General features: G+C 40.2%; 1 protein-coding gene across 2 annotated transcripts in view; it reads left to right on the plus strand.

The window, feature by feature from the left end:
- Window positions 1–1,687: 1,687 nt before the first annotated feature.
- Window positions 1,688–16,809, plus strand: part of SLC35A1 (solute carrier family 35 member A1) — a 33,999-nt gene continuing 18,877 nt past the window's right edge. The window contains exons 1-2 of one of the 2 annotated variants that reach the window (XM_025925499.2): window positions 1,688–1,922; window positions 3,490–3,667. In XM_025925499.2, the coding sequence (XP_025781284.1) occupies window positions 1,907–1,922; window positions 3,490–3,667 (194 nt within the window). In that variant the 5' untranslated portion in view covers window positions 1,688–1,906. Of the gene's footprint in view, window positions 1,923–3,489; window positions 3,668–16,809 lie in introns of those variants that run through there. The other variant, XM_086707395.1, reaches the window with a different exon arrangement.

The raw sequence follows: 16,809 nt of genomic DNA on the forward strand, positions 1-16,809 counted from the left end.
CACATCCTTGTCCCAGATTTTATAACTCTTTCTGTATTTCCAGAGACATCCCACACAATTCCTCTGTTGTGCAGTTTCCCTCACTGGAATGGATCAATAATCCTGCTCTGTCTGAATACAGGTTTGTCCCTGCTGGTCTTGGGCTGGACAGGTTAGGACAAGAGGCATCAAAGTCTAGTCAAGGTTCATTCCAATGGAGTAGGAAGTCTTTCGGGCAATTAAAATTTATTAAGAAAAGTAGGGTTCAGCAGCATAAGTTATGTGAACCAGAAATGCCACAAAAACAGTCCCAACAGCATTTTACTCACCACCCTAAGTAGTGTGCATGTGTGTGTGGGCGTTTGCCTGTGTGTATGTCTCTGTGTGTGTGAGATACTATTCTCTACCAGAAGGAACCACGGTTCCTTGAAGTGTAGTTGATTGTATTACCTATGACAGGAAAAAAATCAAGATTAGCTGGAAACCCTTGTTGCCAGAAATAAAGAATGCTTCAAAAATCTTGTGCAGGTGTAAAGAAAGGAGTAGGCTCACAGGGGCCACACTGGGGTAATTTGAGCATCAAAAGGAGGATAATTATAGTTAATAGAATTGAGACTATAATGATATCCAAAATGGGAAGAGATAAACTGTACAAATCCATAGTTGTAAAAAAAAAATTAGGAATGTATCATGTTTTTAAAATTAATTTTAAGTCCATATATGAGGGTTTTTTTTTTTTTAGTATGTTAAGAACATACACTAGGGGACCGTTACCAATTACAGGAAGAGGTGATTAGCACCAGTGAGCACACATACAACCGGTAAAGGGAAGGTCCAACAGTGTTCGAAAATGAGATCAATCAAATGTCTGACTCTACAAAGCTCCTTCAGATAGTAACGTGATGCTAATAAGGCATGAAAAATTTCCCAATACTGTTAATAGACTATATATATATATATATATATATATATATATATATATATATATAATCTATGTAAATGTCTATCTAATGGTAACACATAGAACAATCACTCAAATCTCTAAAAAGTCATTTTAGGGAAAGATGGTGCTACGGGAGATGTAGGCGGCTGGGCATCACAGATTCTTGTACCGCTATTCCTGTGAGGGCTGAGGTGCCTTCATAGTATTTTTAACCAATCCACGTTATCTGGAAAGCCTTTCATTTTGCCAATGAATTTTTCTAACATAGTTTATGCTAATAAATATCCTCTAGTGAAAGTGAAGATTATAGCGGCTGAAGTAAATGCCTGTTGACACGTCTAATATTTTTGAGGCCCTTTTGTTGTGAGATCATGTAGTTAGAATGTCCGGTCAAGTAAATACAATCAATGACAACGCTGACAATAAGGACACAGGCACAAGACTTCTGAAAAATACGTAAGTCATATGAAGAGGTAACAATGCAAGGTAATGGGCGAGGTGGAAGTTACAAAAGTTATGGAAAGTAGTTTCTGTTACTTTACAGGTTCTGAGGGTTTCTACAACAGCTTTTGACAGGCACGAATCATTAAGTCTGACCCCGTCTTCATTTGCTACCAAATCACCTTGGTGAGGACTACAATTCCCAGAACGCAACGCTCTGCTCCCTTGACTCCGCTTCCTTAGCCGGCCGGGAGGTGTAGTTTACAGAACGACGTCTTCGACTCGAGTTTTACGCACTTGTCAGCAAGGACTCAGCCGTAAAGGCCTCTTTCCATCCGGGTCTTTCCATTTCCGGAGGTAGCTCGGATTGCGGAGCCTAATCTTGGCTCCAGGCTGGGCAGGAAGTTGGCAGATGGTCGGCTGACGAGGCGCTCTAGGCCGAGCGGTTTTCGTCTCTATGACCACAGGAGGCGGTCTCCGGTGTCCCGAGGAGGGCGCTTGGAGGGGGCGTGCGTCAGTTCCGCGCGGGGCTGTCGGGGAACCATGGCTGCCCCAAGAGGTGAGGCTGGGGGCCGCTGGAACGGGGGAACCTGCGGGGGGCGGTGGCGCGGGAGTGTCAGCTTCTGTCCGCGCCCGCGGGGCTTCGGGGCAAGGCTGAGGCGTCGGGCGTCCGGAGTTTGTTTGGAGCCGCTCCCTGGCGCGAGCTCGCGCCGCCGCCTGTCAAGGCAGCGCCGGGCAGCCAGCCTCCTACTGCGGCTGCCTTCCCAGAGGCGGATTCCGCGCGGGGCCGTTCGGCGGCCGGAGACCGTGCCTGCTTCGACGAGCTTGCAGTGGGTGGGAACCGAATTCGGACAGGCCCGGGCTGCGGCGGACCCGGAGAGGGGCCGGAACGCAGGTCCCGGGCTGGACCCGCATCACCCCGTGGGAGGCAGGACTGTGCTCCGTTCCGGCGGGGTTGTCGCGGCTGCGGTCTCTTCTGCGCCTTCTGCCCTACGGATGCTCAGAGGCTTAAGGGCATGCTCCGGCGCGGAGCCCAAGCTGCGGCTGGTCCATGTGACAGCCACTGAAAACATCACTGGGGCATTAGAACAGCGCTGAAACGTAACGAGATGGAGAAACCAGTAGTTAAGAGTTCCTTCCCTGGAGAATGTTGTGTGTGGTTAGAAGGAACACTTGATAATTTGGGGTGGAGGGTGAGCCCCACCGCTTTTCCCTCAGGGATGGCAATTAGGGTAATAACGTTTGATGACTAATTGCCATTTCATGAGTGATTCTCATTAACCCCGAAGCACTTTGTTTTGCTGAGTGGGATGTGTACGTTAGGAGCAGAGTTGAATTTCTGGACCTCAGAGCAGTAGCTAGGACAGGTTGGGTGACTCCCAGATTCCTAATCCACCCTTCTCCCAAAGAGCATTTGGCTTCACCTCTGAGTAAATGTTAAACAAATACTTAAAGCATATCTTTCTGCATGGGTGCTAAATTATTTTCCTGGTTGGGGAACCCACGTTTATCATTCAAGCCCTGCCCAGGGCATTGTCTGTAAGTGCATATCATTCTCTTATATGTATTCTCCCTTTTCAAATAAGTCCAACCTTAAGAGTCTTTTTGTAGTAACACAGGAAATAAGGGGAGAAAGTAAAATTGTTCTGATGACATAGAATAGGGACAGCAAGATTAATGATGAGCAAAACTTCACAATTACAGAACTCAAATCATCTGAAATAGTTCCAACAATGTACAGATTTAGGCTTATTGCCAATAAATATTTGTTGTGTCTTAGGCTAAGTCTTATATGCCCACTAAAAATGTAGAACACTAACATTATATTTCTATATTAAATATTTAATTTAGGATATCCGAAACTGTCAGTGTGCTGCATAATCTTGCAGGAACAAAATCCTTGCCTAAGTGGTTAATATTTAAAGTCAGCTGTGTTTTGTGTATGTATGTATGTATGTTTGTGTTCATGTAATTGAAATGTATTGTTTTGAAATAAATGTTCAAATGTCATGGGTTTTAAAAAGTATTTTGTGCTTGAAATTGGAAAGCATTTTGAGTTATAACATTGACTTTTATAAACATAATATTGTCTACTAAATAATATCTTTGTTGTATGTATTTTACAGAAAATGTCAGTTTATTATTCAAGTTATACTGCTTGGCAGTGATGACCCTGGTGGCTGCAGCTTATACGATAGCTTTAAGATACACAAGGACATCAGACAGAGAACTCTACTTTTCAACCACAGCCGTGTGTATCACAGAAGTTATAAAGTTATTGCTAAGTGTGGGAATTTTAGCTAAGTGAGTATAAATACTTTTTAGTGTGTTAAATTATTAATTTTCACGAGTAGTGTTTCTCAACCTGGGGCAGTTTTGCTCTGCAGGAGATCTTTTTTTGGTTGGGCCCACTTGGGTGATGCTACTGGCATCTGCTGGGTGGGGGCCAAGGATGCTGCTAGACCTCCTACAATGCATAGCACAGCCCTCCACAACAGTATCGTCCAGCCCCAAATATCAGCAGTGCAGGTCGAAAGACCCTGCTCTAAACCAGGGGTTGGCAAATTTTGATCCTTGGGCCAAATCTAGTTTGCTGCCTCTTTGTTGTAGCAGAGACTGTGGCTCGCAAAGCCTAAACTATTTACCACTTGGCCTTCACAAAAAATTACTGTTGTCTGTTTTAGAGGCATATAATGATAGTAATAGTTAATGTTTCTTGTGTTTCCTGTGTTAAGTGCTTTTCATATCAATCATCTAATCTGTATACATTTTTTAGGTAAGTACTGTACCCCTATTTTACCTACATAGCATCTGAGGTTCCTCAATATTACACTGTTAATATGTGGCAGCACTGGGCTTTGATTTGAATCAGTATCATTGTATGAGAATCGTTTTTAGCTAAGGATGCAGCATAAGAGAGGGTTAGGAATAGGGCCTTTGGAGTGACACATAACTTTAAACCTAGACTCACTGGGATTATGATTTTGCACACATCTCTTAACCTCTCTAAGTTTTAGTTTCTTTATTTTTTAATTGCAGAAAATAATACAGGGTTGTGAGAATTAAGTAAAATCTGGTAGGAAATTGCATTGGGGAAAGATTTATGAGATGTGGCCCTTTTGGGTCATGTGGCAGGTGAGAATTCATACAGGTTTCAAGGTGTGAGTTGGTGAGAGTGGGGCACCAGTGAGGAATAGCATGTGTGTAAGCTTTTAGGTAGAAATAAATTTCATATAAATACTTTTAAATTTCACTTAACAGATATTTATTGATTTCCGTGTTATGGTTTTATAAAAAGTGTTGGATATACAAGTATAAATGAAATAGATATGGTTTCTCCTTGCTTGGAGCTTAGGCTTAGTGGAAGAGAGAGAAAATAAACCAGTAAACACACACATGATTACAAATAATCATGTGAAAAAAAATACTCTAAATATGATTTGGGGAGGGAGAAAAGAACAGAAAATTAACTTGAGGCCACATGGTGGCAAGCTTTAATATATTTGAGTTTAAGATCTATTTTGTGGGCTGAGATACTGTGGGAGCTTAACTTGTTAGGTTGTGAGTAGGGTAAAATCTCAGACCTTTCACAGTTTTGTACTTAACAAGATTTATTTTTATGGAGATTTGGCTTCGTTTAGGGGATTCTTCATTCTGGAAAATGTCAGATAAATAAGAGGCCTGGTTGTACCTTTAAAAGGCAATGTTCCAAATGCAAAAACCTGTATCTAAAACCCCGCAGCAACTTATACACAGCAACCCAAGAGTTTAATAAAATCTTAAGGCTTGTCTTCTTTCAAGATAAATGTAGGGGTATTGGAAGAAGAAGGTTATAAGGCAACCCATCTCTTCTTTTTATTCCCCAAATTCCATGGGGAGAATCAATTGTGGCTCAAGAATGAAATAGGACTGTCAAGCGTGACATCAGCCATTTTGAACTATAAGGTCAAATCATGATTCAGTTGTTTTGTAACTGTTAGGAATTTTTAAAAACCAGTGTGCAAAAAAAGCAGTGAGGGTTTGGTGTAACTCAGCCACTGAGCTATTTTGTGCTAACCCACCTGTATAGACTTTGTTTTATTTTGATGCTTTTCCAGCTTTGTATTGCTTGGTGTGTAGTATTTTCTTATTCTTCAGCTCTTCAATGTTATGGGTATGGTCAGTTGTAGTTTGTTTTGTAGAAGCTTTTTTTTTTTTTGAAATTACATACATAACAGCACAAAAATTTCTTAAACATTTTTTAAAAAATGTTTATTTTAGAGAGAGAGAGAGTGAGCAAGCAAACGGGGAAGGGACAGAGAGAGAGAGAGAGAAGAGAGAGAGACAGAATCTGAAGCAGGCTCCAGGCTCCGACCTGTCAGAACAGAGTCCATCGTGAGATCATGACCTGAGCTGAAGTCAGACACTTAACTGACTGAGTCACTCAGGCACCCCAAAGTACAAAAATTTCTAAGAATTCACCAGACAAGTCAGATAATGGTGTTGAAATAACAACAGTTTGGAAAACCAAATTCTGTACTTGCTCAACATCGTCATCAATAATTAGTTGCTGTGTCTATCACTAGCATAATGTAAAGTCTCACAGAGAGGCTCTTTTATGAACCTATACTTGCAGAGTATTCAAGACCAGGGATAACCAAGAAAAAGAATTATGACATGCATAGTTTTGGTAGTTGGCATTTGACATTATATGGATAACAAGAATTTGGCAGTGAAAGAGAATCATTTAAAGCACACAGTTTCTAAGTGGAAAAGCACTGGCAAAAAAATATATAGAATATGAAACTAAATCCATTTGAAATTACTGGGTTTTTAAGTGAATGTAATTTTTGTGGAGAAATATGTTTGCAAATTTTCATGTGCTTATTCAGAACACATTGATAGAAATGAAATACCTGCTATTCATAACAAGAAAATATTTTATTTCTTGGAACAAAGAAATTGCTTTTAAGAGAGCATCTGTAAAAATGTTAATTTCTTAGAATGGTAAAAAAGTGAAAGATAAAGAAGAATTATTTCAACTGAGGAAGTCACAGACTGATAATTCCAAAGTGAAATGAAAGGCACTGTGATTGCTTCTTTAGCTTGTTCAGCAATATGTGATAATGAAACTAAAACATAGCTATTTGGGAAAGATATCCAGTGAAAATGTTGAAAGTTGGTTCTAGATCTTGAAAGGACAACTGGCTTTTATCAATTCACCTGAAACAGTTTGGAATATGAAAAAGATGAATAAAATACAGACTCCAGGTCACTAAGAATGAATTGAAGTGTTAAGAGTTGCAGCAAATGAAAAACCCAATAACTTTATATTTGTCTTTTTGATTGAATGATGTGAAATTTGCAAAGAAGTAAAAGATTTTCTGGATACTCTTCACGCTGTCATTTATTTGTATATATATTAAAATTGATAACTTAAAAAAAGGTAGATCAAAGGCAAATAGGATGTTACGTAGTTTGTCAAAAAACACAAGTTGGATATTAGTGTTTTATTTTACTGTAATGGAGAAACTTAGAATATCAGAAAATATTTGTGGGAAGAGATTAGAAGCAATATTTTATCATTTGGGAGAAAGGATAAAAACTTCAGGACATTGGGAGAATGTGAAAGAATTATATTAGAAATAATTAAAAGTTTGTAACTTGAAGAATCTTCAGAGAAGAAAAAGTGAGAAAAAATTAAATCCTGATAAAATTTCTCTCATATTATGAAAATAAAGTTAATGTAAAAATTAGACAACATGTTACAAATTCTGACTTGAAAATTTGGGAGAATGACAGGAAAAGGAAAGAAACCTGGAACTACTGTTTAAATGTAAAAAAATTATTAAAAGAAGTAAAAGCTTCTTCCTCTTTCCCAGTCTTTACCCTATGATAAGATGCAATAACTTTATAGAGTTTATATAAATACTTCAAAACTTCAATTTGGTCTGAACTTTACAGACAAGTTTGGCTGTTCATTTAGTATTGTCTCTACAGTAATGCTTTTTTTTATATTAAATATAATTTATTGTCAAATTGGTTTCCATACAACACCCAGTGCTCATCCCAACAAATGCCCTACTCAATGCCCATCACCCACTTTCCCCTCTCCCCCACCCCCCATCAACCCTCAGTTTGTCCTCAGTATTCAAAAATCTCTTATGGTTTGTCCCTCTCTCCCTCTCTCTAACTTTTTCCCCCCTTCCTCTCCCCTGTGGTCTTCTGTTAAGTTTCTCAGGATCCACATAGGAGTGAAAATATATGGATCTCTCTCTGACTGACTTATTTCACTTAGCATAATATCCTCCAGTTTCATCCACATTGCTGCAAATGGCCAGATTCCATTCTTTCTCATTGCCAAGTAGTATTCCATTGTATACATAAACCACAGCTTCTTTATCCATTTGTCAGTTGATGGACATTTAGGTTCTTCCCATAATTTTGCTACTGTTGAAAGTGCTGCTATGAACATTGGGGTAGAAGTGCCCCTATGCATCAGCACTCCTGTATCCCTTGGGTAAATTCCTAGCAGTGCTATTGCTGGGTCATAGGGTAGGTCTATTTTTAATTTTTTGAGGAACCTCCACACTTTTCCAGAGCGGCTGCACCAGTTTGCATTCCCACTAACAGTGCAAGAGGGTTTTTGTTTCTCCACATGTTCTCCAGCATCTGTAACTCCTGATTGGTTCATTGTAGCCACTCTGACCAGTGTAAGGTGGTATCTCATTGTGGTTTTGATTTGTATTTCCCTGACAAGGAGTGACGTTGAGCATCTTTTCATGTGCCTATTGGCCATCTGGATGTCTTCTTTAGAGAAGTGTTTATTCATGTCGTCTGCCCATTTCTTCACTGATTATTTGTTTTTCAGGTGTGGAGTTTGGTGAGTTCTTTATAGATTTTGGATACTAGCCCTTTGTCTGATATGTCATTTGCAAGTCTCTTTTCCCATTCTGTCGGTTGCCTTTTAGTTTTGTTGATTGTTTCCTTTGCAATGCAGAAGCTTTTTATCTTGATGAGGTCCCAATAGTTTTTAATTCCCTTGCCTTTGAAGATGTGTCAGGTAAGAAATTGCTGTGGCTGAGGTCAAAGAGGTTTTTCCTGCTTTCTCCTGTAGGGTTTTGATGGTTTCCTGTCTGACATTAGGTCCTTCATCCATTTTGAGTTTGTGGGTCCAAATCTGGGGTCTCTGTTCTATTCCATTGGTCTATGTGCCGGTTTTTGTGCCTATACCATACTGTCTTGGTGATTACAGCTTTGCAGTACAGGCTAAAGTCTGGGATTGTGATGCCTCCCGCTTTGGTTTTCTTCTTCAGCATTACTTTGACTATTCAGGATCTTTTGTGGTTCCATACAAATTTTAGGATTGCTTGTTCTAGCTTTGGGAAGAATGCTGGTGCAATTTTGATTGGGATTGCACTAAATGTGTAGGTTGCTTTGGGTAGTAGTGACATTTTAACAATATTTATTCTTCCAATCCATGAGCCTGGAATGTTTTTCCATTTCTTTGTGTATTTTTCAGTTTCCTTCATAAGCTTTCTAGAGTATTTGGCATACAGATCTTTTATATTTTGGTTAGGTTTATTCCTAGGTATTTTATGGTTCTTGGTGCAAATGTGAATGGGATCAATTTCTTTATTTGTCTTTCTGTTGCTTCATTATTGGTGTATAAAAATGCAACCGATTTCTGTACATTAATTTTGTATCCTGTGGCTTTGCTGAATTCATGTATTAGTTCTCACAGACGTTTGGTGGAGTCTGTCAGGTTTTCCATGTAGAGTGTCATGTCGTTTGTGAAAAGTGAAAGTTTGACTTCATCTTTGCCAATTTTGATGCCTTTTATTTCATTTTGTTGTCTGATTGCTGATGCTAGGACTTCCAACACTATGTTAAACAACAGTGGTGAGAGAGGACATCCCTGTCGTGTTCCTGATCTCAGGGGGAAAGCTCTCAGTTTTTCCTCATTGAGGATGATATTAGCTGTGGGCTTTTCATAAATGGCTTTTATGATGTTAAAGTATGTTCTTTCTATCCCGACTTTCTTGAGGGTTTTTATTAAGAAAGGATGCTATATTTTGTCAAATGCTTTTTCTGCATCTATTGACAGGATCATATGGTTGTTATTTTTTCTTTTATGAATGTGATGTATCACACTGATTGATTTGCGAATATTGAACCAGCCCTGCAGCTCAGGAAAGAATCCCACTTGATCATGGTGAATAATTATTTTTTATATGCTGTTGAATTAGATTTGCTAGTATCTGGTTGAGAATTTTTGCATCTATATTCAACAGGGATATTGGCCTGTAGTTGTCTTTTTTTTGCTGAGTCTCTTTCTGGTTTGGGAATCAAAGTAATGCTGGCTTCATAGATGAGTCTGGAAGTTTTCCTTCCCGTTCTGTTTTTTTGGAGTAGCTTGAGAAGGATAGGTATTAACTCTGCTTTAAATGTCTGCTAGAATTCCTCAGGGAAGCCATCTGGTCCAGACTCTTATTTGCTGGGAGATTTTTGATACCTGATTTGATTTCTTCACTAGTTAGTTATGGGTCTGTTCAGATTTTTTGTTTCTTCCCTTTTGAGTTTTGGTAGTGTGTGGGTGTTAATAATTTTTCATAGTATTCCCTGCTAATTGCTTGTATTTCACCTGATTTGATTTCTTCACTAGTTAGTTATGGGTCTGTTCAAATTTTTTGTTTCTTCCCTTTTGAGTTTTGGTAGTGTGTGGGTGTTAATAATTTTTCATAGTATTCCCTGCTAATTGCTTGTATTTCTGAGGGATTGGTTGTAATAAATCCATTTTCATTTGTGCTCTTATCTATTTGGGTCCTCTCTCTTTTCTTTTTGAGAAGCCTGGCTAGAGGTTTATCGATTTGTTTATTTTTTCAAAAAACCAACTGTTGGTTTCATTGATCTGTTCTACTGTTGTTGTTGTTGTTTTTTGATTCTATATTGTTTCTTTCTGCTCTGGTCTTTATTATTTCTCTTCTTCTTCTGGGTTTGGGGTGTCTTTCCTGTTCTGCTTTGAGTTCCTTTAGGTGTGCTATTAGATTTCGTATTGGGGATTTTTCTTGTTTCTTGAGATAGGCCTGGATTGCAATGTATTTTCCTCTTAGGACTGCCTTTGCTGCATCCCAAAGCGTTTGGATTGTTGTATTTTCATTTTCATTTGTTTCCATATATTTTTAAATTTCTTATGTAATGGCCTGGTTGACCCATTCGTTTTTTAGTAGGGTGTTCTTTAACCTCCATGCTTTTGGAGGTTTTCTAGACTTATTCCTGTGGTTAATTTCAAGTTTCATAGCATTGAGATGTAAAAGTGTGCATGGTAGGATCTCAATTCTTTTATATCTATTGAGGGCTGTTTTGTGACCCAGTATGTGATCTATCTTGGAGGATGTTCCATGTGCACTCGAGAAGAAAGTATAGCTTTGGGATGCAGAGTTCTAAATATATCTGTCAAGTCCATCTGGTCCAGTGGATCATTCAGGGCCATTGTTTCTTTACTGATTCTCTGTCTAGATGATCTATCCATTGTTGTCAGTGGAGTATTAAAGTCCCCTGCAATTACCACATTCTTATCAATAAGGTTGCTTATGTTTGTGATTAATTGTTTTATACAGTCGGGTGCTCTTGAATTTGGAGCATAGGCATTTATAATTGTTAGCTCTTCCTGATGGATAGACCCTGTAATTATTATATAATGCCCTTCTTCATCTCTTGTTATGGCCTTTAATTTAAAGTCTAGTTTGTGTGATGTAAGTATGGCTCCTTCAGCTTTCTTTTGACTTCCAGTTGCATGATAGGTAGTTCTCCATCCCCTCACTTTCAGTCTGAAGGTGTCCTTGGGTGTAAAATGAGTCTCTTTAGACAGCAAATAGATGGGTCTTGTTTTTTTTATCCATTCTGATACCCTGTGCCTTTTGATCGGAGCACTTAGTCCATTTACATTCAGTGTTGTTATTAAAAGATACGGGTTTAGAGTTGTTGTGTTATCTGTAGATTTCATGCTTGTAGTGATGTCTCTGGTACTTTGTGGTCCTTGCAACATTTTACTCAGAGAATCCCCCTTAGGATCTCTTGTAGGGCTGGTTTAGTGGTGATGAATTCCTTCAGTTTTTGTTTGTTTTGGAAAATCTTTATCTCTCCTTCTATTCTCAGTGACAGGGTTGCTGGATAAAGGATTCTCGGCTGCATATTTTTCCTGTTCATCACGTTGAAGATTTCCTGCCATTCCTTTCTGGCATGCCAAGTTTCAGTAGATAGGTCTGCTACTACCCTTATGTGTCTACCTTTGTATGTTAAGTCCTGTTTATCCCTAGCTGGTTTCAGAATTCTCTTTATCCTTGTATTTTGCCAGTTTCACTATGTCGTACAGAAGATCGATTCAAGTTACGTCTGAAAGGAGTTCTCTGTGCTTCTTGGATTTCAATGCCTGTTTCCTTCCCCAGATTGGGGAAGTTCTCAGCTATGATTTGTTCAAGTACACCTTCAGCCCCTTTCTCTCTCTCTCTTTCTTCTGGAATTCCTATGATACGGATGTTGTTCTGTTTTAATTGCATCACCTTGTTCTCTAATTCTCCCCTCGTACTCCTAGATTTTTTTATCTTTTTCTCAGCTTCCTCTTTTTCTATATTTATACCTTCTAATTCACCTATTCTCCCCTCTGCCTCTTCATTCCTCGCTGTGGCTGCCTCTATTTTGTTTTGCACCTAATTTATAGCATTTTTTAACACATCATGACTATATTTTAGTCCCTTGATCTCTGCAGCAATAGATTCTCTGCTGTCCTCTATGCTTTTTTCAAGCCCAGCAATTAAGTTTAGAACTATTATTCTAAATTCTTTTTCAGTTATATTGCTTAAATTGGTTTTGATCAATTTGTTAGCTGTCGCTACTTCCTGGAATCTCTTTTGAGGAGAATTCTTCTATGTCATCATTTTGGCTAGTTTTCTGTCCCTTACGCATAAAAGCTTGTTGTGTGCTCTGCATTGCGAGCCCTGCTATATCAAAGGGGGGGTCATATACTTTCCAGGGCCTGGCCCTTCAGGAGGTGTTTTTTGTTTTTGTTTTTGGAGATTGTTATTTGCTCTCTGTTGTTGTGACTTTGGTTTTTTTATTACCCTGCTCATAGTGATATATTGGACCCTCCACCAGGTGTGCTTTGATTTGTTACTTGGAGTAGCCCTATGAAGGAATACAAACAGACAAATAGATAGAAACACACAAAGAAATAAAACAAACAAACACAAAAAACTGAAAACAAAAAACCAAAAACACAGACTATAAGTAAAGAAGAGGGTGGAGGCAGTGCTGATGGAAGAGCACATACAAAGAGAGAAATGCTGGGGGGGGGGTGTGGGGGGGTGGGGTGGAGGGAATGAACGTTGTTTAGGCAGAGACTAAAAGGCTTAATCCAGAGAGAGAGAAAGGAAAATAAAGACGGAGGTGGGGAAAACAAAACGAAGATAAAGTTACCCAACAGAGACACTATATGGTTTGATTATTCCAGAAAGAGAGAAAGGAATGTAAAGAAGGAGGTATAGAACATGTATCAAGAGAAAGGATTAAATATGTCTGTTTAGACAAACCAATAACCAGAGTAACCAGCCTAGAGGAGGGCAAGTATAAGGAGGAGAAATGCAGGGTTGGGGGGGGTGGGGGGGTGGAGAGTATATGTATATATTCAAAATTGACCTAGAGTTAATCCAGGCAGTGCTGCAGCGCTGGTCTGGAGAAGCTGTCCGCAGGGCCTGTCCAGTTCCAGTAGATACACAGTTATCTGGTGTGAAGGGGCGTGATTTGGTGTAGTCTGGACCCACCTCCACTATGGGCCCCAGGACTCATCCCTCAGGCCCCACCTTGGTGGTGGTGGTGGGGGGGGGCGGGAAACGGTGATCCTGTAGTCTCTTCTCCATGGACCTGGACCTGGTGGACTCTGTTTGAGTCATTCTCATTGTGCTGTGGGTGCATATGGGGCATCCTTTCTTGGTCCGCCAACTTCCCTGACCCTGCGCTTGGCCAGGATTCAAAGTCCTGCTCCGTGCACTCCGGCACTGGGGAAGCACCTCTCAGTGCAGCCTGATATGTGGTCCTGGCTGGCTTTGTCTGTGCCACCACACTTCAGGTAGGACCGCCTTCTCCTACCACGGACTGCGCCGCCAAGCCCACAAGTTGGGGGGAAGGGTGGTGGCAGACTAAGACGCAGGCAGGCTTTGTCTTTTCCCACAGCACTCCAGGGAGGGGGCCGCTTTCTCCTGCTGCAGACTGTGCCACTGACCTCGCCCCTGAGCCCCGGGGTGGCGGATGCAGGCAGGCTTTGTTCTGTCCCACCACACTCCAGGGAGAGGGCTGCTTTCTCCCACTGTGGACAGCGCCCTCCACCTAGCCACTGAGCCTGGGGGTGGAGAACACAGGCAAGCTTTGTACTGTCACGCAGCCCTCCAGGGAGGGGACTGCTTTCTCCCACTGCGACTGCATCCCTGGACTACCACCGAACCCAGGGCTGGCTCCCCTCCTTCCCAGGTGCACAAACAGGGAGCCAGCCCCAGTCTGAAGAAAGCCCTGCAGTTAGAGATGGGATCCCTCTCATTCCCAGTTCGGGGTCTTTTCTGCTGTCCAGATACGGTCCTACACTTTCCTAACTGCTTCCTCTTCCCTTTGTCTCTGCCGAAGGGGATCCCTACCGTCTGTGCCTACGCAGCCTGTTTTATCTCCCCCAGTTTGCAATTACCCACCTATCTTTTCTCAAGTTGTCCCATTTTATTCCTGGTAGATTCAGTCTCTTTTCTTCCCAGACTCAGGGGTTCAAAGTCCTCTGGCTTCCGCACTTCTTTGAGAGACGCAGAAGTATGGATCCCCCTACTTCTCCACCACGTTGGCCCTTCTACAGTAACACTCTTTGCTCAGAATGTGTTTAGTCTTGGCTAATTGTTGAAGAAGTACATATCATTTTATAGTATGTAGAGATGGGGGCAGAGACTCAAGAAATTTCATGAAATTTTTAGTGTCTTTTATAATTAAGGTTCACTTACAGAGACATATATGACTGCCACATGCAACTAATGTTTCACTTCCTCCAAATATTTTAAACATATAGTCATACTCCTTCATTTATTCATTCATTTATCAAGTTATGTGCTCAACACTTTCAGATGTAAGAAGGATAGTCGCAAACTACAAAGGTATAGGTCTGTCCTCATGGAGCTTATAGTCTAGTAGAGAACCAGATATTAAGCAAATAACTAATACATTGGTGGAATGTAAATGAATGGGTGTAATGTAAATAGAGGATGCTGTAAATAAGTATAATAGAGGGTCTGCATTTGGGTAGGAACTTTCTCTCTGAGAAAGTTACATTTAAAACTAGACCTGAAGATTGAGTAGAAGTTGTGTAGGAAAAGAGCTGAGGGAAGGCAGACATAACAGTGTGTTTGAAGTACCTGAGGCAGAAAAATTCTTGATTTTTAAGGAACAACAGCAGCAAATCACTATGTCTGGAGTGTTGTGAGAAGGGGAGTGGTGCTAAGATGAAGCCGGAGAGGTCTGCAGGATATCAAGACTAAGTCTCTGGGCCTGTGAGGAATTTTAGATTTTATCTGATGTGCATTAGGCAATAATTGAATGGTTTAAATCAGGGACCAACCAGTGGCGACCCATTTTGTTTTAAGAGTCACTGATCTTTGAGGAGAATGGATTTGAAGGGTGTAAGAGTTGGAAGTAAGGAAGTTTATTACAGGCCAGAGATAATGGCCTACTGTGACAACACAGGTTAAAGAGAAGTTAATGGATCTGAGTTATGTTCTGTAAGGACTATCTATAGGACTTGGTGATGGGTTTTTGTACACAGGTGATTCTTTTTTTTTACTTTTTTATGTTTATTTTTGAGAGAGGGAGAGAGAACATGAGTGGGGGAGGGGCAGAGAGAGAGGGAGAGAGTCTGAAGCAGGCTCTGTGCTGACAGCAGAGAGCCCGATGTGGGGTTTGAACTCATGAACCATGAGATTATGACATGAGCCAAAGTCGGATACTTAACCGACTGAGCCACCCAGGCACCCCCACGGTTGATTTTTATTCACATTAGTTCTTTGAAGTCACCATGGACACTGAATTAGTTAATACTGAACCAGTGATCCTAGAGGAAAAACTGTTAGGTTCCTGTGAGCCTCTGGTTACAATATTTTCATCAACTGATCAATATATAACCTTGTTTTATATGTGTTTCTGTTTTAAAGACACCTTACTTAATATATGTTGATTTGTTAGCATTGAACTCAACAGCCAATAGCACTGTAACTCATGCCTAAAGAAATCTTATCTAACATCTGTTTTCTCCTTTAAGGCACATTACAGCTGTCTTGGAATTGAACAATATGCTTGGAGGCCATTTTAAACAGCAAAATCACCACCAAAAAGCCCAAGCATGTGGAAAATGTGGCATTCAATAGACTACATTTGTTTACAGTAGAAGAACTGAAACAAGAAGGCAGAGCATTGTTTTTTTTGAGCTCAACTGGGAATGTGTGTATTAGGCAACTCAAAATTTTGGCAGCTCTGTATATGTCTGCCTATGATTGTAAAAGTGCTGAGAGTATTGATTTTGAGGTTACAAATACACTTTAGCAAATAGGTAGATTTGTACATACAGAACCCATGAATAATGAGGATCAGCTACAAGGTAAGGGAAGGGAGGTGTTAATCATATCCGTGTTTCTTAATATAAAAAGTTGGGTAGAGTTATTTTTTTCTGAGATAGGAAAAAAGCAGATTTGAAGGGGATATCAAGAATTTAATTTTGGGTAGGTATAATTAGTTTTTAGTGTCTCTGAGACATCCAAGTGAGCTATGGAGATAAGCAGTTGCACTGGTAAGTCTGGAACACAGAAAAGAGGTCTGGGCTAGAGAAGGAAACACGGACATCCTTATCACATGAAGTATTTAATCTCATGGGATTAGAAGAAATTGTCAGAAGAGAGCAATCTCATAAAACTATTTTCATTTTCAATGCCTGTTGACTCCATATACCTTAAAGATTACTTTTTTCTGGACAATATACAACTAGAAACCACAGAACCTACATAAAGAACACACAATAATAGATGCAGTATGTTTAGACAAATGGAGGTCAGCTTGTTTAAAAAATAACAAGAGTCAGTCTAGTGTGAAGCAGTGTCCTAGAATTTTGTAAGAGTTAAATTAAGCAGAGTAGGGTAAGCATAACTTCAGTCAAGTGCCCGAATTAGACAAATTAGAATATTTAGGTTCTAGGATTTTGAGTAGAGGCTGTTGTAGCTCCAGGGATTCTGGTGAGCTTGGAAATCTGAAGTCGAGTCACTTGTCTCTTGAGTCAGAACTTTGAGACTTGAAAGGGGCCAATTAATATGATCTCTGTCTAATAAATTTGACCAGACCAAATGGATCAGCAAGGTTCCAGACTCATGTTTTAAATGAATGGCCAGTCTCTCAGGAGT

This window comes from Puma concolor, chromosome B2 (genome assembly GCF_028749965.1).
Source record: "Puma concolor isolate L17-30 chromosome B2, mPumCon1.1.hap2, whole genome shotgun sequence".
In the NCBI taxonomy this organism is placed as follows: domain Eukaryota; kingdom Metazoa; phylum Chordata; class Mammalia; order Carnivora; family Felidae; genus Puma; species Puma concolor.